The sequence below is a fragment of the Nesoenas mayeri genome, assembly GCF_963082525.1.
Source record: "Nesoenas mayeri genome assembly, chromosome: 3".
Classification (NCBI taxonomy): domain Eukaryota; kingdom Metazoa; phylum Chordata; class Aves; order Columbiformes; family Columbidae; genus Nesoenas; species Nesoenas mayeri.
In genome coordinates this window covers 91,096,602-91,122,642 of record NC_137544.1, presented here as the reverse complement: position 1 = coordinate 91,122,642, position 26,041 = coordinate 91,096,602, and the positions used below count along the sequence as shown (strand labels likewise).

At 41.5% G+C, this 26,041-nt stretch overlaps 1 protein-coding gene across 4 annotated transcripts in view; it reads left to right on the top strand.

Annotated features, from left to right (window-relative positions):
* The window catches only part of TTC7A (tetratricopeptide repeat domain 7A), a gene marked incomplete at both ends in the record, with an annotated part of 170,378 nt that overhangs the window by 74,036 nt on the left and 70,301 nt on the right, over positions 1-26,041 (top strand). For all 4 annotated transcript variants that reach the window (XM_080340821.1, XM_080340822.1, XM_080340820.1 and 1 more), the window contains 2 exons: positions 728-800; positions 7,314-7,474. In XM_080340821.1, the coding sequence (XP_080196947.1) occupies positions 728-800; positions 7,314-7,474 (234 nt within the window). The remainder of the gene's footprint in view (positions 1-727; positions 801-7,313; positions 7,475-26,041) is intronic.

Below are 26,041 nucleotides of genomic sequence, written 5' to 3'. Positions count from 1 at the left end.
GATCACTGCAGTGCAAATTGTTGCCTGCTCTGGACTAGAAGGTTATATCGGAGAGGTCCAGGCTTGAGAAGTAAGGGCCTTGGTTTTGGTCCAGGCTCAGCTCCTGCCATCAAACCCTCATTTCTCCCTCGGTGTCTTCCCTTTCCAAATTTGGAGCCAACTGTCACTGATTAGACTAGAAGCTGCAGGGTGGAGGATGTTTTGTGTGTGAGCATCTGCTCACATCATGAGCTCCTGATCTTTAGTCCTCTACGTGCTCATAGTCACAATATAGCAGAAACAATTATTACTTTTTCCGTGTTAACCTAACCCTCTCCTGTTACTTGAAAATTGGCAATATAGGAACAAGTTGGACAACTGTCTCCCTCACGTGAATTATGTAAAAATAATGCTTTAATGGGTTTGGCATGAATCAACAGCTGCTTTCTCCATATCAGTTATCCAAGTTCCAAAACATTAATTAGCATTTAAAGAAGAAGTAAGTAAGTTATACAACATCCTGGCAGTTGTGTTTCTCACACTTGTTCCTGTGAGCTTGGCTTAGCCAGGCCAGCGTTTATGTGCTTTTTTTGTCTAGTTTTGGTGTGCTCTCCCATTGCTGGACTGTTCTCTGTAGGGGAGGACTGGGTTTTGTTCTGTGCTTGTGTGTGACTCATGACAGAGAAGTTCTGCAAAATACAACCTAACAGTCACTTTTCTTTTTGTCTTGTGTGATCATCCTTTAAAGAGCACGTGACTTGGACCCGGAAGATCACCAGATCATATTGTACCTGTCACTGCAGCTGGCACTTGTCAGACAGGTATGTGCAATAATTGGCAGCCACTGAGTCACGAGAGGGTGGGAGGACAGTCCGGCTGAACAAGACACAGACTTGCTAAACAGGGTCCCTTCCTTCCAACATTGTAATCGATAACGATCAGAATGTGTTTGCATAAGATTTTTTTTTTTAATTATTATTTTTTAAATAGTAATTCTGTAGCACAGGAATGACCTTCCCTAGGGCATGCGTTCAGCTCTAACTCATGAGCAGTGCTGTTCCCACTTGGAACTACTTTGTCCGGGTGGGGCAAGAGACGCGTATTTATTCCTGTTCCCTGGGTATCATGCTGTCTTGCTGCAGGCCGCTCCAAAGGCTCTCCCGTTACTGCCCGGTTCTGTATCACGCCAGATCGCACGCTCTCAGCGCTGGGGGTTGGTTTATTCCATACTTGGGCACATTCGGCATCAGGCTTTGACGAGTGCCGGAGCTCTGCAGCGAGTGGGATTAGTTGGCATTTGAATGCTGCTGCAGGTGTTAACTCATAAAAATGAAGCTGATCAGAAAATACACTGCACTGCCTTTCAGGGAAAAAAAAAAAAAATGGGCTGTGCTTTATTTTTCTGTTCCTTCTTTTTATAATTGGGATGTGTTTTATTTCTCTCTCCCTTCTGTTTAAAAGCCGAAGTCTTTGTTGGAACAGCCCCTATTTTTTAAATGCTTCTCTAGCTAGATTTTAAATTTCATCATCATAGTGTTCTTTGGCAGGCTTTCTGCTTGCTGCAGTTGTCTCTCCTTAGTCTACACTACAGACCCCCAAAATTGGATCCTTTTTACTTTCCTGAGCTAATTAAGGGAGCTCTATGTTCATTAGGTCAAACTAATTGTTCCAAGAGAGCACACTCTTGATAATGTCACTTTTGTAACCCTTTCAAAATGAGAGCAGTGTGTTGTGAGGAAGCCTGCAGTAAGAAAGGATAATTAAAATAGCTTATTTAACTTTCTCATCTGCCCACTGGCTGCTTTATGATGCAATTTGGTCAAGGTCTTTTATTAAAAAATATCCAGCTACCCTTCTTTCTCTCACAACTTTGGGAAGCTATCTGATCTGCTGCCTCTTCTGCTTCTTGCTATTACAACTTTTCAGCTGCTGTCCTTAAAAAATACAATCAAGATTTTTGTGGTCACTGGTTCTTTGTTGTTTTCCCTGTTATTGGTCCGCTGCATTTTAACTTACTACCCTTTCCTTTTCTCCAGTTTTAGACTGTCTTTACAGTGTCGTTTTGTATGTCGCATTTCATCATTTCCCTTCCCTCCTGTTCTTCCCATTCAGTCTCTTGTCCTCATGTTCACTTTCTCTTTTGTCTACCTCAGCTGTGTGCTTTCATCCTTGATATTCTGACAGTCACCCCTGCTACCACGGAAGTGTGATCTAAGTGTGTTATGTCGTGTCAGCCTGACCCCTGCGATGCTGCTTCTGCTCTTCTTCATGTAGTGAGATATAAATCTTTAATGCATGCTTGGAGACAGAGGAGATAACCTGAGACATCTTTATTTTTAGACTGCTGTAAAATATCCCTGCTCTTCTTCTGCCAGTTTACTTAATGATAAACATTTGGTAATGCATTTTTAATATCCTTAATTATTTAAAGTATCTAATATCTTCTCTTTCTGATTAACTGAAAGATGATACCTTTTTTTTGATAGATTGCATTAATGATTGAATATCGCAGTTAGGGCTTTAATCAGGTGATGCTACAATACCAACAAATCAGGCCATTCCTACACAGTGGGTTATAATATAATACAATACCTAAATGTTGTTCTCAACAAATAGGCCTTTTTGTTTCCATAGTCAGGGTCACTAAATGAGGTAACCTTAACCCAACACTGAAAAATTTAGGTATCAGCTTGCATAGATAAGAGGGCATTTTCATGGAACAAAGCAAGAGAAGCAGCTGATCAGTGGAGTGCCAAGCGAAGATGGAACAATTCATCTTCCTTGGAAGACTCTTTAAAATATTTCCAATTGTTCTTGTCTCTGTCAGCGCTGGGCAAGGGAGAGGGGAGATGGAAGAGCATAAGCTTCCCTCTGACATGCAATGAGGACGTGACAAGTAGTGGAATGGTTATCAAAAGTTCTTGCAGAGCTGGCAGTTGAAAACCACCAGCAAACAAAATGAAAGATGATGATGCTGTTTGTGTTTGTATGTGTGCCTCTGTGTCTTAAAGACCACCAGCATCACTGGGAGGACTCTTGTGACTCCTCGAGGGTCTAGGTCAGCCCCACAGCATTTTAGGGTGGATTTTTCAACAGAACACAGAGTAACATAGCCTCTTCTGTGAGGAGGCTCTCAATCTGTTTTTTTCCTGCAAAGCTGAAGTGCCGTGAGGCCAAGGTCAGTGTTTGCTGTGGTAGTTTTCTCCTGCAGCGTCTGGCTGGCCGCCGGCCGAGCTGATCGGCCATTGAGACTTGTAACTCTCAACTCCTGGTGGCTGATTCGGCTGCTTCTCCTGTTTCTGTGGTAACAGCATTTGGATCAGCAAAAAACAAGATAGAATGAACATTTTAAAGCTCAGTGATTTTAATGCCTTGCCTTGTTTTTTAGCAGGCGAGTTTCTATGGAAATGACTCGAGAGAGTCAGCACTCCTGTTAATTTTAAGTGCTGGTTCACTTCTTGTTTTGGGTGCTGGTCTTGTTTTTGACCTTGAATGCCATGTAAATCAGTATTGGATACATAAAAACAACACATGGGGTTTCATACCATTTTAATACTTGATTTGATTTGACCTTTCTTAGCATGAAACTAGGGAGGGAAAGACAGCCAGGGGCCAGCAGCTGAGAATTAGAGGTCTTGCTTATCAGTTTCATCTGTGGGCTGCCAACAGACCTGAAGTTTCAAGTGGCAATATCAAAAAAAATGCCTACCGCCTTTTAGAATGTCTGGATGTAAAAATAAGATAAACATCGGTTAAGACACCAGAGAAAATATTTCAGCTGTTTTCTAGACAATTTTTATTCTGGTTTCATGAAGGTGAGACTGCTATCTGTTCTTGACCCCAGGAGGGGAGCTCTGTTTTAGGAGGTATCAAGTGGTGCTTCTTCCAGCGACTGCTGGATGTGGATGGTTCTGGTCTGAGTTTCTCTCAGACTAGCTAGTGCCTCTTCTGCTGAACAGCAACATGCCACTTTTCTGTCTAGGTCCTGGCCTAGCTTGTAGTAAGAATTAAGTAATAACTCAGAGATATGCCTGCGCCCGCTTTCCTGAAGTTATGGTGCGCTGTAGCAAGTCTATTTTCAATGGAAGCTCTTGCTGGTCAATAAAGCTTTCTCCTTTCTATAATCCTTGTGCTATAAAAAGAGATGGAGAGGATAGTTTTAATGGTTAATTAACTGTAAGTCACAACCAATGTGAAATTGTAAGGCCTGAAAACTCCTCTTATGAAATCCTGATTCATTTATCATTCTAAATATGCAAGTGCATTCTACTGTTGGGAATTATTTTTAACACTCATACTGTTTTCCTTTTTATACCCACAACGGTAACATTGATTTTAAGAAAGCATATAGCATTATTGAAATAAGTCCTATTATGTAAGAGGCAGCCTAAATAATCCATATTGTGGCATTATTTTGGTGGTGCTGCAACATGCTATTTTTGGATTACTGCAGTGTCTTTCCTTCCTAATCAGTGTTATCTGAATATACCTGTGTGCCGTGCAGAACATGTGTGGTATATTTATTAGCAAAAAGATGAATCAGAGAAGGGTAGCATCTTCTTACTGCAGGCCCTACTTGTACTTGCAGTCCGACTGAAATAGGGTTACTTTAAAGTGCAGTACTTGTAGGGAATTTAAACTGGCAGCCTACCTCTGATACAGCCCTGAAGTTTTAGGGTGCTGTCTGGGCTGCCAGCATCTTTCTCATATTACATAGTTACTGAAATAAATAAGCTGTGGTATCTGTCAATGGATTGATGTTCTCTGCTTTCCAAAAGGAGTTTGTGTTGACTGCTGCCAAATATCTTGCTTTTATTGTCCTAGAAATTTAGTTGTGTTTTGTATAATGCTTCCCATAAAGGAATAGAGTCTCTTCATATTATTAAAGGGTATTTTTTCTTATCTGTGTTTTGTCCACTGTTTCTAATTCTGCAGCAGTACTGTATGGGCTACCAATGCTGTTACAACACTAAGGGATGTTTTTGGGCTCAAGTTAAACAACCGGGTGTCAGGGAGCATGATTAACTTCCCAAAACAGCCATTGCCTGTGATTCTGATGGTACTAGAGGGAAGCACAGAAATGAGATGTAACCATTGCAAGCCCTGTGCTACAGAACAGGGGAAAATTATTTTGGATTATGTCTATTTCAGCAGTATGTGACTGCCTGTTCAGTAGGTACCGGTTTGCAGGAGCGGCCACAACTGACTTTTGCATTGGTTTGTTTTGTGTATGTTGCAAGAAAGTCAGAGAACTCATTTGAAAACTGAGCTCTGTTAGGGGTTTGAACTTGCAGTTGTGTGATCGTCAGACATTGTACATATAAAGCAAAGCTTCAGTGACTTAGTTTGCATGGTCACGTTCAAGTAAGGTCAAGTATCCTTACAGTTTCAAAGTCCCTCAGTAAAGACACTAGTTGCAAGTATTATTCTTTGTCTGATTCATACTGGAAAATTAGGATCGCCTTCCCACGTCTTTGAATAGGATATTTGAGTTTGGAGGAGGCCTCTACACATCACCCGGTTCAGTCCCTGCTCAAAGCAGGGTCAGCTGGAACAAGTTGCTCAAAGTCCTCTCCAGTTTGGTTTACGGATTTTCTTTTTCTCCTAATGAACTTCTTTTTCCCCAAACTTAGAATTCCTTTGTAACTACTTGTGCAGGTCTGAGACGGAGGAATAGAAACAATCTGAGGTGTTTTTAGTCCTGAGTGCCAGAAGAGTCTTAATAGCAGCTTTGTTTTAGCAAGTCAAATTTATATACTTCTGCTATAGGTGCTAAAGAACTTTATGTATGGGCAGCTCTGGGCCCATCACAGTTTCATGCCCGTTGTCCTCATTCCAAGTTGTTGTGTCATTGCTAGTGCTTTTACATTGTAAGAAAATGTGTCCTCGTAAGCTGCTGAGGGAACATTGGTGTTTTAAGCCAATGTGTATACCTTTGCAGTAGGCTATAATAACATACGTGGTTAAAGTAGCTCCACTGACAAGCAATAATTCATTAAGGCTGAGCACTCAGTCATATATCCCAACCTGAATCTCAGCCAGGACGTTCAGCAGTTTTGAAGCTGTGGGCCAGATGCCAGCTTGGGGTTATGTCTGCAGAGCAGTTGCACTGATGTCCAGACTCTCATGGCATCACTAGTAACACAGTAGTAGCTCAGTACTTTGGCTTGTATGTGCACGGTAAGAGTGAAATGTCACTTGGACACGAGGATGAAGTTGTCCCATGAACAGAGTATGTACCATGCTCCCAGAAGTACACCTGGGATCTAGATAATCAGCACCTTCTGGTGTACCTGCAGGCAGCGGAATTGCTGCTTTCCTTAGTTATGTGCTGCCTGTTCTCCTGAGTGACCTATGGAGGTGGTGGGAATTGGACACTGGTGGTATGGCAAGGCAGGAGAACATCTGCAGAGCTTTGCTAGGTGGAAAGTTCTCATAGCACGAAAGAAGGAGCTATGTTCTCAGTCCATTAAGGGAAGGAGAGGGAAGGTATATATGAAGGTATGTTTTTCCGTTTTGTTTTCTGCAGGCTGCCAGGGCCAAACACAGATCTGGAATAATTTAAGTAACAGTAATTTCAGCTGCTAGAGAATCTTAAAGGAAATCCTCCATATAAAACTTACTGGTAGCTAATGGAAAGAAAATCTACTAAGAAGTTCCCTTTTGAAAAGATAGCCTAAAATAGGATATTGGATCAGAAAGAACATGTGATATACTTGAATTTATTATAGATGTTAAGTTTTCTGCCAAGCGAGACTCAATTCTAATGACATGCTGCTGCTGTGAGTGTCAGGACTGTTCTTTACGTCACTTCTTGCAAAGATATTTCTTTTTCTGGCAGCATTTTGAATCTTGACTGTTTTACCCTTGAACATTGAAACTTAATTTTTGTGTTCTTGATCCAAGTCATGAAAGTCCTTGTAGAGGCATCCCAAGAGACAAAATGTGGCAGAGATGTGTAATGATCTCCCTCAGGTGAAGAGCCAGCCACCCATCCTAGAAAATGAAGCTGGGGTTTGGGCCTCTGCCATGGATCTGTTTAGAGAGAGAAGCACTGTGCCAGAGTAAAAGGGGGGTTGATTGGATCAGGTCTGCTGCTCCTGTTTATAAGCAGTGATTTAGTAATGCTGCAGGCTCTTTTCTCTAGAATGTATAATTTTTTTTTCAAACTACAGTATGTTAATTTTGTCAAATTGTTCAGATAGTAGAAGTCTTTCTCATAGGTGCCTATTCTTCAGAATTTCTTATGGACTGTGTTTGTTCTTACTTATTGGTTATAACGTAGGACTGAAGAAGAAATGTGTTCTTTTTATTTCTACCCCATCTGCTCCCAGATTTCTGATGCTATAGAACATCTTCAGGAAGCACTGCAGCTGTGCAAAGATGACATGAATTCACTTCATCTGCTGGCCCTCCTCTTTTCAGCTCAGAAGCACTATCAGCATGCACTGGATGTTATCAACATGGCTGTTGTTGAGTACCCGGAAAGCTTTAGGTAAGAGTTATTACCTGATGCAATACATCCAGTCAGGAATGATCCACTCGTTAGCTCTGTTGTTCTCAGTTATACACAAGGAGCCTATTAAATCAAGTGTGCTACTGGTGTGACACTCTCCTCCTGGGTGTACTGGGAAGTTGAAACATGTGAGTATCAGGGTGTTCTTTTGATTTTCTGCCTTTGTGATCTTCCTGGTTTTAAAACTAATCATTGTGCTTGCTTGCTTTTCCAGTGTTTGTCTTTCTGTATTGTGCTGATGGTGTCTTGTCCCATCTATCTCCTTGTACTTTTTTGTATGCCACTTTACACGTGGAGAATAGAGTGTGAGATAACTATGATGATGTCTGTATACATCACAAATAATTTTATATTGGGTAAATTTCCTTGTTGAAGACAAATATTCTTCATGTATTGACCATTCTTTTGATGCTCAAATGTGACACAATTTGCTGTAATGGCACAGCTGAGGGAAAAGATCAGTTGAAAATCCCAAGCTGTAATAATGTGTGGCTGAACGGATGGCTTGGCTGCCTAAGAGCAGGTTTGAAGCAGCACAGACTTCTTGGAGCCAAAGCTTTCCACTGTTCTATGTTTGACTCAGTCCCTCATCCATCTGAGGGAGACAAATTGAATTCCTTGCGATTTACTGTCATGACCTTTCAAAACAATGAATTTGTCTGTTCTGTGCGAAAATTAAAGCTACTCTAATACTTTCTGGTGATCAGACTAGCTGAATTTCTCAGCCAAACTGCAGAAAATCCTTTTGCCTTACTGGAAAACCAGCTTCCATTCAGAATGGCCTGTATTTAACTGATGTTTCAAACCCATGCAGCATTGTCTTTAGACAACCTACTTTCGCAGGGGAGAGAGGGAGCCTCTTCCACAGGTGTAGTCCAGCAGCCAAGAGGGATGTTGTCTAAACCAGAGCAAAGCAAGTTTCACAAGTGAGATGGAGGCTATCATGTGAGACTATCATGGAGGCTCACATGTGAGCTTGAACGCTATAGGATCTTTTAGAACTATGGTGCTGTGTCAGCAGGTAATATTTTTCCTTGTAAGCTGCATGTTGCCCTTTAAAATAGCTGTGCTGCCTGTGTTTTTGAGGTTACTCGCTTTGTGGATGTGAGGAGCTAAGACTGTCAGTGCACATGTTTGAGAACATAGTGAAAATTAGTAACGGAAGAATTCTTAAAATGCTGCCAACATCTCTTTCAAGTGTCAACATATGAGTGTAATTGCAACAGGAGATACTCCAGTGGTTGCTAAATTGTGTTTTGGGGTTTGAAAGTAATAAGCATAGCAGACAAACTCATGTTGTACATTCAGAACACTCAAAGGTCAGACGTTTGTTGAGGACTACAAACACTCAAAGATAGATAAGACAGAGGTGGAAGAGGAAGAAGAAACTAATTGTTTATGTGAGGAAGAGAGTATTTGCCATGTCAGATCAACCAACTGGTCTGTCAAGTCCTGATCTTTCCTCTGGCATTTACTAAGAATTTATGGTTCAGGGGAGGACAAGACGAAGAAAACATGGTGTGTGAAATATCTTGGAGGGCTGCTGGGTGGGTTCCTTTATGCTGTCTGGTAATCTGATTTCCCCAAGGCAGGAAAGAATATTATCACCTATGCTTCTATCATGTGCAGAAAGACCTTGCAAGGAGTAACAGAATAGGTTGTTTCTGGTGGAAACGATATTGGCATTGAAAGCCACAAGTTCCTGCTTACTCCTAGACACAGAGTTTGTGCTCTTGGAACCCCTGTGTGCATGGTGCACACACCGTGGTACGTAACAGTTGGGATGTAGGAGTGGAAGCTGGCTTCTTGCCCCTGCTGCTGTGACCAGCCTGTTGCAGTGTGGGTCTTTCTCTAAACTGGCCAGCAAATAACTAATGAGTGAGGGAATGGACAAAGAGTATCAGAGTTGCAAGTGAGAGAGAGGAAACAAAAAAAATCAAACAAAAACCCACCACAAAACAACCCACAACAAAAAAACAAGAAGAAACCCACACATTTAAAAAAAGCGTTTCTGAAGAAAGAGGACAACAGGAGTCCAATGAAGGGGGAAAGTAAGAAGAGTAACAGAATACATCTATAGTTTGTACCAAATCTGAAGCTGTTCCAGACTTTCTAGAGGTCTAAAGTACAGTTTATGCTAGGAGGGCTTTACTGTGTTGTGAAACCTCTTTGAAGGGAGAAAGACTGATGCTATTGTGTATCTCCAGTTATTGCCTTATAGAAAAATGGTAGTAAATTTTACTACTACATGGAATGACTCCAGGATACTTCATGTAAATAGTACAGGCAAGTTCAGCTGCATGATTTTAAGGCTGTATTTAAAAGTGGTTGATTATTTTTGCCAATTCACATTGATATGAACCAGGCAACTGTGTAATGTGGTGCCTGGGGGCTCCCTTCCTAATGACAACTCTTTTTGGAAGCATGTAGCAGGAAAAGAAGATGAAACATGCATTAAGGAACCTTAAGGCTCTGTAGATAGCAAAAATTGTAAGCATTACCTGAACGTATATGTCCTAAATAAAAGAAAGAATAATACATAGAAAATCAAGGTCTTAGCTGGCCCAAACTCCAGATGTGTCATACTTCTCATTGGTCTAATTGAGTTTTTTTCCTGCTTTTTTATTTTCATGTTAAATTCTTCCCTTATATATTTCAAAGAAGGAATCATTCAGGACATCATGTAGTTGGTTAGTGGTTGAAGCCATTGAAAAAAAATACTGCATTGCTCAGCTAATATACAACAACCTTTCGCATGAGCCCCATAGTGCTGACCCACATATGTTTAGAAGTGCTCCTTATTGAAGTGTTTAAACGTTTACTTCACATTTCAGTGCTCGGTATGGTGCATAGGGAGGAGGGATAAAAAGGCTAGACACTGAATACAGTGAGAGATGAACTGGAGTGTTTTGGATCAAGCTGCTGGAGAAGAATGTTGAAGAACAGCTGGATATCCAAAGCCACAAAATTGCTCAGGAAAATGAACTTAGGAGTATCACTTTGGCTTGAAGGGTGGCATATAGTAATGAACATATTACATTAGTCGGTGAATAAATTTGAGTGCTTGGATGTACTGTCAAGGAATAACAGAGGAGGACTGGATAGAGGAAGAATGGGAGCTAGCTATGTTGGACACGGTGCAAGATGGAGTCAACCAGAAGAAATCTGCTGCCTTGCCATGACTCTAAAAGATAGAAATATACCTGAAAAATTGCTGACTCTTTTGGAGGCAGACTGCCCAGGATAAAACTTAGTGTTCTTACGTCCTGTTGATGTTGGTATGCCTTTAAAATAAGTTAATAAAATCAGTACCAACAGCTGGTTTTGGTATATATTTCAAAGCACTATCTCCAGCATAACTGGGATGGAAGACTCCTGTTAGCAACAGGCATCTCCCCTCCAGGTTGATGATGCTGATCTTAAGGTGGATTCCTCCAGGTTTTTTCCAGCTCAAAGGCCAGCCTTGTGGGCAGCGTTCTACCTGGAACTCGCTGCAATTATCTCTCCTGGCTTGTCTCAGGGATAGATCTTTTACCTGCAATAAATAGTATCAGTGACAGCCCCTCTTGCCCCCCCAGGTGATCTTCTTAATATAATGCATTGTTTCATTAGAAAGTAAGTATTTCCATTTGTAAATCCTGTATTCAAGCCTCACAAAATGTTCGGTGCAGAAGTCCTGTTGGTCTGGCTGCCAGCAGAACCCACTGCAGAGCGAGGCTGACACAGTCCTTTATCTTCAGCTGTTAATAGTTCCTCCTTCCTGTTTTGTTTGTGTAAAATTGACTTTGTCCTCCTGACTTGCCCACTTGCAGCGTCTGTTTTGCTCTCTGGCCATCTTTTAGCTCTAATTGGTTAGCTCCCAGCACTGGAAAAAAATTAAGGGCCGTACCTAGCCTGAGGTTGGAAATAGAATATCAATTTTAGGGACACTGTATTGCTTTATAATTGTTCCTAGACTGCTTATCAAAACCTATTCTGTTGGTTTTTCTCTCCTAGACAGCCCCCCATTAAGTGAGAACAATACGTTCTTCTGACATAACGTACAACAGCTTCTAATTGCTGCCTAATGTGATGGTGAATGTTTTGTTAAGTGATCATGTCTTTATATCCGTAGCAGTTCTGCATCTGGCACAGGAGTCGTAACCCTTTTAAATGAATAGATGCTAATATTCCTTCTCTTCCTAAACTATAAGTCACTATTCTGTTGCTTTCAAAGTCTCAAAACTAGTTTTAAAGAGAAATAAGAGAGAACTTGTGGGAAGCACTGTGATTTTACACCTAAGAGCTCACAAAGTAGCAGGTGGGTTCGTGTTTCAGAGCAGTGTAGCAGTCACATGCAGATGCTTTTTTTTTACCCAGATATTTGCTGTCACGAAAGTAATTATTGCAAATGTAGTGGAAAAAAAAAAAAAAGCTTGGAAGGCCAAGAAATAATAAATGTGTATCTTGGAGACTGTCAACAAAAAAGGAAGCAAATGTTTGCATTGTGTGTGTCATCTTGGTGGTGTTTTAGCAGAAAACTTTTTTTGTTACAACCAGCCCTCAAAATACAAAGTCTTCTTCTAGGTTAGAAGTGGTTTACTGACAGCAAATGTCCTTAATTACTGATTTTATTAAAGACCTGTGAAGTAATCATCTGACAAGAATTATTTGTCACAGTCTGGTGCAGACTTACTGTTGGGAGAGCTGTTCTGTGGTATATAAGCAACGTTGTTTACCTGATGCTTCCAGTTGCTACAGAAAAAAAACCCAATGTAAAATGAGGATCTCAAAATGCGTGATTAAACTGGCATTTCCAGTTTGATTTTTTTTTTCCCCATTACTTGTCAGGCTTTTTCTTTTATGGTGAAAATAAACAGCTCATGGTTTCTCTGAGCACGATCTTTATGGGCACTAGTGGAATACAATAGTATTGTCGACAACCATAAAGTAGAACTGTTTTCTTTTCCATATCTTCATAGGGAATAAGGAATCTGTTGTGTCTCAGCTGATGGTTTGCAAACCTTTGTGTTATGCCTAGTCTATATTACAGTTTTCATGTCAGGATAGTTGTACCTCCTACCTCACCCCCAGGTAATATGATTGTGTATGCTCTAGAATGGTTTTACCACTTTTGTCATGAAAGTGGTGGTGACCTCACTTAGCTTTGAAAGTATGGTTTTAGAGAATCAGATCAGCCTGTTCATATAATTTCATGTCATCATTAAGCAAAAGACAAGGAAGCCTTCTGGTACATCTGGTAAGCAGACCTGGTGGTAAAACAACCTGTTAAAATTCTCAGAATAATGTTTTGTTTGCTGAATTCCTCAAGGGTACAAGGTCTGAGGATCTAAAACAGTGATTAATTAATGTTTTGGCTGTAGCATTTCGTCATGCTAGGCAACTTTTATAAATAGGGTATTCAAAACTTTTAAGGGTGGAGCTTTTGTAAGTTGAATTCTTGTAGTGGTGTGTTTATACTCTGGATTATGAGAAGGACCCACAAATGTTTTTATCTTTGTATTGATGCCCCAGACAATAATATAACATGATAAAAAATGGAAGTAGGTACTTGGATGATATGGCAGTGCTGTGCTACAAGAATACAAAACGTATATTAGGCTTCTGTGCTTCACTTAAAAGAGATGTATTAGGCAGAGTTAGAAGGGTTGTTCTGGGTTTTTTCTGTAGTAACCATGAATGTTTGCTTTTGTTGGCATGTTATGATCCCTTGTCGTTTTTATAAAATCAGCCTAAAAAAACCTTGGTGATATATTGCAATAATCAGCACTATACTCTGTGGAACTGGTAATAATATTGAGTATTTGTATGCCAGATATATGAAGAGGAAGCTTTAAGCTTGTCTCCTGACTCTTATTAATGATAACACAGGTACTTAAAGCTAAAATAATTTTAGAAATAGAACTTAAGGGTGTTTTTCTCGTTTGGATTTATTTTCACTTTTTTAGGTTGTGTGTGTTGTTTCTTTTTTTTTTTTTATTTCTTCTTTTCCCAGGATGATGGGGAAACAGAATGAATTATTGAGTTATGGCATTCAAGATCTAATTCCCATTTTGGCAGGTTCAAACCCCTTTCTAAGGATTACAGTCTGATCTAAGACAAAAATTCAGCAGATGAGCATGATCACCTCCTATCCACCATCTTAACACGGCGGGAAGAAGTGTCTCCCAACATGTTTGTGTCTGTTTATGCCAGGAGTGGGTTTGTGTTAGTGTACATATCCATTCGTCTTAAAATTATATGGATGGGTTCAGTGATGCCTGGGGAGAATTCCATTCTTTCATAGCACGGGGTTCAGAATATGAATAAAAGCAGTTTAAACATAGTTTAGAGAGGAAATCTGTTCCAGACTTTTTTTTTTGTATGGTATGAAAAGAAGGAACAGCCATATGGTTTTCCATCCTCAGTGGCAATGGTTCTAGTCTTTCCTCTGGATGAAAAATCAGTTTTATTTCATAATAATTCGTTTTTTACTGCCACCTGAGTAAATGGCTACTGCCTCCATTTGTTCAAGATCCTCGTACTGAGCAGCAGTGCTGCGAGATGCGGGTTTTGGCACTGGAGAGGTAACACAAGTTCTGCAAATGCATAGGCTTCACTTCAGGAATTCAGGAATCAATTCCAAAATGCAAGAATAGCATGGCTGATTTGAGATGAGATGCTTACCACTCACAGGTTCTGTTCTTCAGAGCAATTTATTTGTCTAAAAGCGGGAAGTTCCATTAGGGAATGTCAGTAACTCTGTGTTTGACGCTTCAAGCTCAGATTTTGCAGGTGTTCCTGCTGAGTGTTTGCTGGGGCTGCTAGCTTGGTTTTGACATAAGGTTTAACGCTTAGTGACCACTGATGAGCCAGAGGAAAACGAAACCGGCAAACTACTTTGTGGTAGTAATAACTGGCTGAGTTACTTGTCCATCTCTCAAAATTTGTGTTTCTTCGGGTCAGGCCTGAGTAGCATAAACTCTGACCGTTCGGCACTGATGCTTTTTGAAACAGCAAAGTGTCCATTTTATGTTCCTCTGCTTGCATTTGTCTTATGCCGTTAACTTCTTGCTAGTACTTTCTCACCTGGATGGAGGCATGGAGGCTTCACAGTATCACAGTATGTTTGGGATTGGAAGGGACCTCAAAAGATCATCTAGTCCAATCCCCCTGCTGGAGCAGGAATGCCTAGGTGAGGTCACACAGGAACACGTCCAGGTGGGTTTTGAATGTCTTTAGAGAAGGAGACTCCACAACCCCCCTGGGCAGCCTGTTCCAGTGTCTGTCACCCTCACTGAGAAGAAGTTTCTTCTCAAATTTAAGTGGAACCTCTTGTGTTCCAGCTTGATCCCATTACCCCTTGTCCTATCATTGTTTGCCACCAAGAAGAGCCTGGCTCCATCCTCGTGGCACTCACCCTTTATATATTTATAAACATTAATAAGGTCCCCCCTTAGTCTCCTCTTCTGCAAACTAAAGAGCCCCAACTCCCTCAGCCTTTCTTCATAAGGGAGGTGCTCCACTCCCTTCATCATCTTTGTTGCCCTGCGCTGGACTCTCTCCAGCAGTTCCCTGTCCTTCTGGAACTGAGGGGCTTCTTAGTTCCTGCTGGCTCACTTCAGTGCACTGTATGTACCTGCTTTATCAGTGAGTTAGTCCACCCAACACACACTTTTCTCTCTGCCGAGTGTAATTTTCTTTTGAACGGCTTCAGAGTGTTGTGCTTTATATTCAAAGGAAGGGTTTAAGAGCCCTGACTGTCTACATTGAATGCCAGAATGCATTGAAAAATAGCGTGTTTATTAGTTGGGCAGCAGAGTCAAGTGGCCAGTAGGAGCCCCGCAGGCTGGAGTTTGGCCGTAGAACATGTATGTGGGGGTTATCCAGGGTGAGGAGGGACTTGGTTGTTGGGGTCCCTGTGTTTCTATAAGTTTTGTGAATTCCAGAGGTAGACCCGGGTCATGGAGATCAGAAGGAGGCCATGAGGCATGCTTGCTGTCTGGAGATGAAAAAGAGAACCAAGGGGAAAAGGTGGTGTGGGAAGCCCAGCTCTAAACTTTGGCTTCCTGCTCTGGGGCTACGTGCACTTACAGGGTGCTGTATGGGGTGCCGCCCTTTATTAGCAGCTTCAGATGTAAGTTTCTGCTGGAAAGCATGTTTAGAACCTTCTTCAAGTGAACTCCTTCAACAGTCTCTTATTACATGGATAAAAGAGGAAACAAAATGGCCATTTTAGGTCTTTGTACATCCTGTGAAGGTGAAGGCTGTGGAAAGACTGCTGTCAAAGATACAGATCTGATAATTGAAATTGTTTTCTGAGGCTCCGAGAAGCTGATCACCAGAGGAGCAGAGGAAGATACGTTGGGTTTTTTTTCTTATGAGGCACTCCTGGATTATCTGAAACCTGTAAAAAGCGTCAAATGCAAGGATGATCAAGAGTCCCCATTTTTTGATTGGGAATTTATTTTTCAGAATGAAGAACATCAGCTTTGTTAGCATTTTCTGAGAATTACTGTTGATAATAATTTCTGGAAAACACAGGTCCTGAAACACAGAGTTATGGATGTTATGCTTAGCAAATTGTTTTTCACTGCAGCAGATGACTTTCCAAGAAGTTTGCAGTGCAGTCATGTCATCTCTCTCTGATAGTAAAAGGGTGTTGCTTTTCATCTCCAGCTGGAAATTTCAGACTCAAGTGACTTGTACTATCAAGTCCTAGCAGTATTTATTTATCCAATGAGAAGGCTATAAAATGGTTTGATTTGTATTCTTCTTCAAAAAGAAGAGGGAGCAGAAAGTATTCAGACTTTCTGAAGAACTCTCAGGGAACAGAAACTGAGTATGGTAATTTTTCAGCCATGAATGTGGTTTTTACCTTCTGAAAACATGGAAAGCCCTTGCTTGCCCTTTGCTCTCTCAGAAACAGTGGTAATAATTGTATCTTAGATGGTGAGGCTGCTTCTGTTGCCATTGTCATTCGTGTCTGCAGAACCAAGTATGTAAGCAGGCACATTCATACTATTTGATATTAGTCAGTATTCATGTTAATATTTTAGTCTCTGTTAGTAAAGGAGAGAAGATGATAAATGGAGATGTTACAGTAGAGAGAGAGACTGTAACATGGAAGTTCTGTGTTACCAACATGTCTTTAAAAACATCCAGACATATTCCTTGGTACGCCAACATTTTTACAACGCAAAACAGATAGTATGAATCATTTTACTCTTTGATTTATTCATTTTTACCTTGGCTTGAAGCTTTCTAGTTCAGCAGTAAGTTTGTTATAAGACTGTATTTTAGGAGGAAGGGTGAACATGAGGATGGAGAGCTACATGGTCTAATCAAGTTTTGCATTCATTAGCAGAAAGAAAATTTGACCCAGAACGATGTAAGTATGACGTAGAATTGTGTTTCTCAGCACTGTGGCTGGAAATGCCAGCTGCTGGAGACCCAGCGGGTTAGGAATTGAACACAGTGATGTATGTCACTACGTATGTCAGCTGGAGAGCTGGCAGGAGGCTGATAAGTAGCACCTCAACTGAAGATCCTACAAGTAAGCAGTTGCACTGAAACTGATAGTGAAAAGACTCTTGAACATATTTTTCTTCCCTGGAATCTGGCCATTTGTGTCTACTGTCTGAACATTTGTAATTTCTTGAGATGATTCTGTAGTTTTCCTTGTGTTTTCTCAGCACAAGGTCAATGTCTTTCACATGTTGGTGGAGTATATAGCACTGTGGGGCTCTGAACCCAGCTGAGAATACAGCATTGTACTGCAATCCATGTCATGAAGAGAAGTGGCCAGTTGTTCCTTCCGCAGGTGGACTGGGGAGCTGCAGGGAGCTGTGCTACTGAGCGAAGGAGGGAGCTGTACCTCCCGCCTCACGAGTCCCAGGAAACAGTCATTTTGTCTGATACTTCAAAAATTAGGCTGGTGCATACACGGGAGCACCAGGTGCAAAGGATATGTCCACACTGCTGGGGCTGCTCCTTGCAGGGACACGGCTGGGCCGGCTTCAGCCCAGCAACTTGGGCTGCTGCTGATGGAGTCTCCATAAGATGTGGGTCTGCGTAGGCAAACTGCCCAGCTGTTTGCGGTCGCACTCTTGAGCCTTGTGGACGCTGTGGTCTGCCTTGAACTGTGCGGCAGCTCTTCAGCAAGGCATCGACTAGCCCTAATGTGTCGAGCTGCAGTGACTGCCAGCAAGGTGGGCAAAGTGTTGGTGGTAACTAACGCTAGGCAGCAGGCAAAAGACTCGGGGAGTGAAAAAGGTCAGAAATTTTCCTGGCCTGCACAAACCAAGCTCGTGTTAATGAACAAGGCAGTCCCAAGGTTTAGATGTCCAACGTGCTGCTACGTGCTACGAAACAAACCTACCAGTAGAATGCACCTCAGGAAAGCAGTGGTAAGCGGCATGGAGCCAGTGTTCATTTAGGGTAGTGCCTGCGTTCATTTGGGGTAGTGCCTGCCGCTGCCAACCAGCTGTGCTGATCTCACCCCTGGGGGATCCCTAATCGAACCGGGATTGCTTTAATCTCTGCTCTTCTTACACCTCCAGAAGGAATGGCTCCTGAGAGGGAGAGCACAGAGACTCCCTTGGTCTCTCTCATCTGCTGCTGTATCTGTGTTCTGTAGAAAGATTTATTCACAGCTGTGCACGGGAGTATTTGGAGTTTATTGTTTGGAGGGATCTTTTTGCATCCAAAGTGCTTGTGTGAATTAAGGTTTATTCTTATACAATTGCATATAGGAGTCAGCATACATATGCTAAATTAGCTTTCCATCAAAAACTTTCTTCTGATACTAAACTGAATGGTACATTTTCTTGTTTATTGTTCTAGTGTTAAAGCAGATGGAAATGTTTGGAGTCTGCTTTGTTGCCAGGGGTATAAACAATGTCACTTCTTAATCAAGAGGCTGCACATAGTCAGTTTGGAAATGCCAACTGGAAAAGGGTTTTATTTTGAAGTCCACTTTAAAAAAAAAATAGATTAAATATATATATATATATATGCACTTTTTGGAGCCATCACACTGAATGATTTTCAAAGACAATAGGGGTTGAAGCCTGCTCTACCAGCAACTGTGGGATTATGTTCCTTCTTTCTCGGTGGCAACCAGCAATTGCCTGTTGCTTCCCTGGCCACCTGCAAATGTCAAGGGTTTGCATAGCAGGGGCATAGTCCAGGTCAGGATCTCTGTGGGGAAGAGGAAGGGAGATCCTGCAGGGTAATGGTGTCCAAGCGTGTCTGTGTGTGTGGTGTGCACTGTCTGTGGTTTTACAGGGCAGGAGAACTTGCATCTGAAAGTCTATGGTCTTTGGTGTTATTTCTCTTATCTCTGTGTCGCCCCAGACAGTGTGTAATTTTTAGTTTTGGTAGCCATATTTTGTCCCCCATATGTAAAACTGCTTTTGAGCAAAGCCGCATCACATTTCTTATGATTTTTGAAAAAAATTTGCAGAGGTAAAAGACATACAAATCAAACCTTCATTGTTTTAAAAAGGGTTGTCTGATATTGACAGAAAGGAAGAGAGCAAAGGAGATTTGACTTACCCTTTCAGTTATGTTTTGGGAGGATGTAGAAACAAAGGCTTGTTAAACTTCTGCGATGTTGGTTTATTGTTTAAGCCCTGTGATGATATTGTGAAGAACAGTAAATAAGCTGCTGCAGTGGTATTGTCTTCAGCTCATTAGCTGTGGTGTTTGAAAGCATGTAGAGAATTCTAGTACAGATATTTTATATTCTAGAGGTCAAAGTGGTCTTAAAAGAATTAAATAACTTCTTCAGATGCCTTACTGGCTCAGAAAATACCTAATCCTTGCAATGTGGGGGTTTTTTATCAGATGTCCATCAGGTATTAACTTAGACTTTGCTCATTTCTCCACCTTGATCTCATGCAAACATCTGATGCAAAAACTGGATTTTAGATATGACAGTATCCACTTCTGATCTCATCTAATTGGCCTCTGCGCACGGCAGAGCCAGGGTCTTCGTTTTACAAGATACAGCAATATGTGCCGTGAATCTGTGAATTCTGGATGTAAGCAATATCATGGCTGAAAAAAATTACTTTTTCTTTAACAGAGTATAAGTAATGGTACAGGGTAAACTTGCAGTGCCACAAAAAGCTAGAAGCTGCACTCACAAGTTATGTGTTCCAGCAGGTACTTTATTTGCCTACATAGACTTGGCCATTAGTCTGAGATGAGTTGCAAGACATGGGAGAGACAGAAATTATGGTTTTAGGTGTCACTGTGAGCACTGTTATTACAGAGAAGAACCAGTGAAGCAATTCTGTATCCAAACAGCACCTTAAGGAAATCATGTTTCTTACAAGGTAGGGCATATTTGCTCTTCAGCGCTTAGGAGGCTGTAATAAGCTGTAAGACTGGCTGCAAATAATGTCACAGCTAAAGAAAAATAAAGTGTTGCTCTGTTATTAGGGACAAAGCCATATACAGGTTCTCACAAATGAATGAATAAATTGTAAATGCTTCCTGCAATGTGTGAACTCCAAAATTAACACCACTGATTTCTGCATGCTAAGAATAGCACAGGGTGTCGGCACAGAGGGAGGAAGGGAAAGAGAGAGTTGCCCTTCCAGTTTTCTGTAGCTTTCAAATTGCTCTAAGCTTAAGTAGCATAAATGGCTACATCTGCCATTTCAGAAGTTAACTAAAGAGCTTTGTATCGGCGCCGTAGTAGAAAAGGCCCTGGTCATTGGCCTGGCCCCAACCTGAGCGATGCTTACTGCAGGAAAACAAGTGTACGAATGGATGTATTTTTGACCTCAGCACCTGTAAGTGCTTATCGTGGCCTGTGAACAGGGTCTGTTTGGGCTGTTGACCTTTTAAGAAAAAGCTTACTGCCCAGATTTCAAGCTGAAGGAAAGCCACGTGGTTTTACCCTACCCAAGTAGGGGAAAAACATACAGCTGAGGACGGTGCAGATGGCCTGAATCGTACTGGCACATAGTACTGGAGTATCTGCATCAGATGACTACCTTAAAAAGTGAGGTCCTGTCATCTCCCTGCTTTCACTGGAGATCTCATAAGCCACTTTTCCAAGATAATGCATAATAGCAGTTTGTCTGGCTGAAAATATCCCCCAGAAGAATGAGAAAAAATTTCTGTGGAACCAGAACACATTAAAGGCCAATTTTTTTTCTTACTGATTGTAAACTTTATCAAGCTAAGCTGATAATGTAACAAAACAAAAATCACAGTGCCGTGGGATGTGTGTTTTCTACCTAGTGCTTTGCTAACTGGCTAGAAGCATTTTTTCCATCAACTTCAATGGCCTCTCAGCAAATGTTATTAAAGTAGATTGCCAGTATTTCTTGTGCATGAAGAGCCACTGGTAGCAGCATATAATTGTCTGGGGAGGAAGTCACTGCTCATCTTGTTCAGTGCACAACAGGCCATCTAAATTCCTTCACAGTTTTAGTGTATATCATGAACAATGTTGATTATGTTTTCAGCACTTAAATAGTGCCATCAAACTGTTGCTCAAGAGTGCGCCCTAATCAGCGTGAAAGCATTTTGAGGTTGGGCTTGGAATAGAATTTGCAAGCAGGACTGAGTGCAGAGCTGGTACTTTCTGAAGTTTAAGGCTGCAGTTGCGTCGGGGTTTTATATAACAAATACCTCATGCCTTAGTCAGGGCCACTTGTAGTGAGTGTAACTATAGTAACAAAACAAAGTTTCTAGCTAGTGAAGGAATATTTCCAATGAGCAGGACATCGGTCTCTGATCCAGCCCCTGAAATATGCTTATTTATCAGTTTTGTGTGCAATGCTGTTTTAATAGCCACTACTGTATTTGCAAAACTATTTAGCAATTTTCATTTGTTTGCTTTTTGTGTGGTGTGGGATTTTTGCCTAAAACATATGGAGGGACTTGTTCCTTTTGCCTTCAAATAGAAATGTTCTAATTATTTTTCCCCACCTTCTTAACTTGTTTTCATAAAGAAATGGAGATTATACAGTTGGGCTTTTTATACCTCGAGCATGGGGGACGGGGCAGAGGGTGCAAATCCGTAGGAAGTTGCATAGCACCTGGGAAGGGACAGTTTGTGGCATTTAAGTGTAGAGTATATAAATACACACTGTTTGTTTCTGTGCCTTCCTGTGCTCATTTGCATGTGGTAAGAAGTGATGGTGGAATGAGTAAGGAAGGTAATGAGGGATGCAGCGAGAGGTAATGAGCACAGCTTAACCAAATGTGCACATGTTGGTGCAGTAGAAGGCTGGGGTCTCAGCGTGGCCCGGAGGAATCCACGTCCCTTGGAAACTGGGGTGTTGCACCTCTTTCAGGCTAAGATTTCTGTGAAAACCTAAAAGTGACAGCCTGGTTAAATAATGGTAGAAAGAACTATTATTCCATTAATAAAAGAAGTCTCGTAAAACTCCAGTGGAGAGCTTTTCTGTTGCCAAGCTCATGTTTTATGAGGAGTAGGAAGATGTTTTTAAGGGAAGCATGGCATTTGCTGAAGCAAGCTGAAGGCACAGTACCAAGCCCTGGCTCTGGCTGCCCAAAGGTGTGACTGCGTTTGGACAGTCTATGTGTGAGTTTCCTGGCTTTGTAAACCAAAAAAGCGCTAGTTTTTAAAGAGATCCCTGAAACTCTCATCTATTGTCTGTGAATAATTGTCCTTTCTAAAGTTCAGTAACTTTCTGTTCAAATGGATGAGACATAGATTCACATTATGAGCCTCCAATAAAACTCAATACTTTACTGCACTGGATTCTCCCATTCCATGTATTTCCGCTTTAAAACAACAGCTTCTTACTCCTACTAGTTCTGTAGCCATTTGGTGGCAGAGTATTTGGAGCAGCAGGCAAGAAAACCAAGATGGGGAAAATAGAGGAGAAAACAGAGTGAGAGAAAGCCAAAATCTGTCCTTTGGATTTGAACGAAGCTAGAAAATCCATCTGAAGCTTTTATGTAGTTTTATGGGGCTGTTCCTGCAAATCAGAGAATCTGGTAATTCACTTCTTCTGCATAGTAAGATGCTGTTTGTTCACCAGCAGACAAGAAGCAAAAAGCTATTCTTTTGCAAGAGCACATTTCCTAGATGGTGTAGAACCATAGTAAACCATCTCAGCCCCAGAATCCTTGCGATGAAGTTCTGTTTGAGCTTCTCAGCAGCCCTGTGATGCATCAAATGTTTGATAATTGCTTTGTACACCAGTGAAACACAGCTGTGATTGGGGAAGAGTAGAACAGCTGCTTAACAGGGTATAACAATAGCATGTATCAGATTAGGCTGGGAAATTAGGAAGAATTATCTGCTAGTTGAAGGTGGCAAGATGGTTGTACAAAGGCAGAATGTAGAGACCAGACCTGGAGTTTTACTATTTTAGATGAGCTAACACCTATGTTCATGTAAAAATGTGACTTGGGCTTCTTAATATCTTCAGTTAATTAAAACGTGGGGTTTACATTTCATTTAAAATAAACTAATGATCCTAGCAAAGAATGGTATTAAAAAGGCTGAATCTTAAGGGGACAAATGTAATCTTAAAAGACCCAAATAAAAGTGATTTAGTCCAACATGTTAAGGAAAGCTGGCCAGATATAACTGAATCCATCTCTTTCATTTCAAAATTGGAAAGATATTTTATGACTTCACCTAAATCAGCTAGCGCTAAATCCCCTAATAGAAATGTTCTAAAATTGGTAGAACCGGCTGTGTTTCCATCTTTGCTGCACGGTCCTGATTAGGAATATTAATGAAAAAGTCAATTTTTGCCTTTCTCTCTGTTTTAATACATTAATGATAGAGTTAATGTAGGCAGTAAGTTTCAGACTTCATTCTAAGTCATGTCAGTTCGTGTTGTTTTCCCAAGAGCATTTAACTTTGCCGTAGAGCAGCTGCGGGAGTACAGCAGCTTCTGCACGGTGTGTCCTGCATAACTCTGCTTGTGATATGTGGTCCACAACCAAATGCTTGTGGACTGGACAGGTTCTTGGTTTCTTTAGAACAAAATTCCCCAAACTAGAGATCGCAGTTCCCCGCAGGATGGTAGTTATGTTCAAAACAGATGGCAATACAGCAACCAGCGTAGATCGTTTCTGTGGGGGCCTGAGATGCAGCTGTAATTGCTGCTGCTAAGCTTGTCCCTTCCTCCTGCTGCCAGTCCACCGTGCTCATAAAAAGGAGCGGTAGGTGCTCTGGAGACTGCTCTGTGCTCTAAAACTTAAGAAAAATTGGCTAAGGACCCAAGCGGAGACTCGATTTAGAGCAACCGTAGTATTTCTTTCACTCTTGTAATTTAGGCCTGCTTCCTGAGTAGCAATAATAAACTGTGGAATGACTCATTTGACAAGGTGAGTTGTGGTTTGACTGTTATTTATGGCAGCGAAAGAAGAATTTGTCCCGTGGATGTGTCCTGAGGCACAGCCCACGGGAGAGGAGAGGGATGGGCGAGTCCAGCACCCTGGCTGTTTTCTGGGTCACGCAGGGGATCTCACAGCCCCATAGTTTAGGCAGGGGGGGCTGGAATATCCACACAGAGCCGCTGCTGCCCATGTTGCCCACGGCAAAGTGCGGTGTCTCAGGTCAGGATGGAGCAGTTGGCAGCGGTGTGGAGCTGTGCCAAGACAGGCCAGCTACCCCCTCAGTGCCATTAGCTGGTTTAGCAGGAGGGAACACACAGCTTACATGGAGACGTGAAATGTTTCAGTGGTTTAATCCACTTCTCAGGGTAGCGTTTGCTGGTTTACCTCTACAGAACCAAATTATGGAGCAAGGCAAGTAGATGATGTGTTCTACAACTGAAGTAGTGTCTAGGTGGTAACTTTTTTGGACTTGGGAATTTATGTGCTACAGTCATTGTGATGCAGTGGCTTTGCAAAAAGAGATATTTTTGTACTTGAGGCTTCAGTTGTCCATTGGTTATAATTCTGAATATAAATATCAGCATTTGTATCCATGGGAAACAGCAAACTGCTCAGAAGAGATGGCAGTCTGGAATACATGGCTCTGCAGTGCTTACTGAAGCAGACTTCACCAGATTTGAGTGAATCAAGCACATTATATTATTTACAGTCTTCAGTGGAGAAATGAAACTGAGTAGCTGGAATCACACTACAAATTTTGCATTGAAGCTGACTGAACGGGAGGTATTACCCGAAAAATAAATTTATACTTGGAGAGACCTGACAGAGCTGCCATCTTGTAATAGAATGGGAGAAGGGGGCTGGGGAACATTTAATGGAAAGGCCTGTATCTGTATCAAATCTGCCAAATGTAACTACTGTAGAACCTCATTATAAATAAGGAACAAGGTGGAAGAAAAACTCACAGGGAAAAAATCAGTCATGCCATAAGCAATCAGAAATCTGATGCATTAAGGAACCTGTCAGCTTCCAGCAGAGCTGACGTTTCTCCAAATTAATTCATTCTGTCTCATTCATGCTAAAAGTGCACTGCAGCTCACATCTCTGTGCTTCTACTAACTTTTCTAGAGCCTCCAGGAAAAAGATGCCAAAGAAGTTTATTGACTGCTGTCCAGAATAAGAATACTCTGTATAGGAACTGACCTTGAGGATGTAATTCCTAGTGCTACTTAGCATGTTGGATTTTGGCAAGAGCCATTTCTGTTGGAGAGAATCATTTGTGCAAGCTGATGCAGGATTTCATTGAGCACTGGGTAGCAAACACAATAGTTACCTTGAGTAAGGGTACGGTTGTGCTACCCTGGAACTGCACGAGTGAAATACTCGTACTTGCCTCCTGCGGTGGGGTAGCGGTAACTGTGCCAGCACTTTGTCTCAGCCACTTACTTTCCCTTCTCCGCAAGCTTATTTCCCAGGGTGATCACACAGAGCAGCTCAGGGCTGACTCAAAACCACAGGTTGTGTGTGTGAAAGCATTAATTCACTGCTGTAGCTTTGAGGAGCTACCTCACTCACTCAGCAATCTTACTCCATTTTTTTTGCCTCCAAAGACCCTTTTATATGGTAGACTAACTCAATACTTTCATGTACTCTTGCCCTTCCCTCGCAGTTCTAATTTTAGTGTAATTCGGGCCTGTGACTTGACAAACGCCTGCAAAGTGCTATTGCCATTCAGCTTGGGGGGTGTGTGTGTGTATACTGAAGTGTTCATAGCTGGTCTCTCCATATCGCTTGTGCTGAAGCCTGATGAACAGGGTAATTATTTGAAAAAGGATTACAGCTTGGAATCTTTTCCACAAAGGCTGAAGGAAGCTATTACTTCATCTTACATTAAATGGCGCATGGTAATTTTAGACACCTTCTGGATTTCTAATGCATTAAATCATATCTATTCAAGGACAAAGAACATTAATTTTTATCTGTGTGTTTCAACAGTTTTTAAGCCAGTCGCTTTTCAAGAGGATTTCATTTATGCCAGGTATCTACAGTCAAGCAAAATAAAAATGTCAGATGCTTCCATGGATGCGTCTTGGTGTTGGGAGTCTGATTCAAAATGTCAAATTTCAGGTGCATGCTGCGCATTTGAACCGTGCTTCCTCTGGTTGTCGTTTCCTGAGGGAATTAATTATGGTAGGGTATCTCACATGTGTAATGACA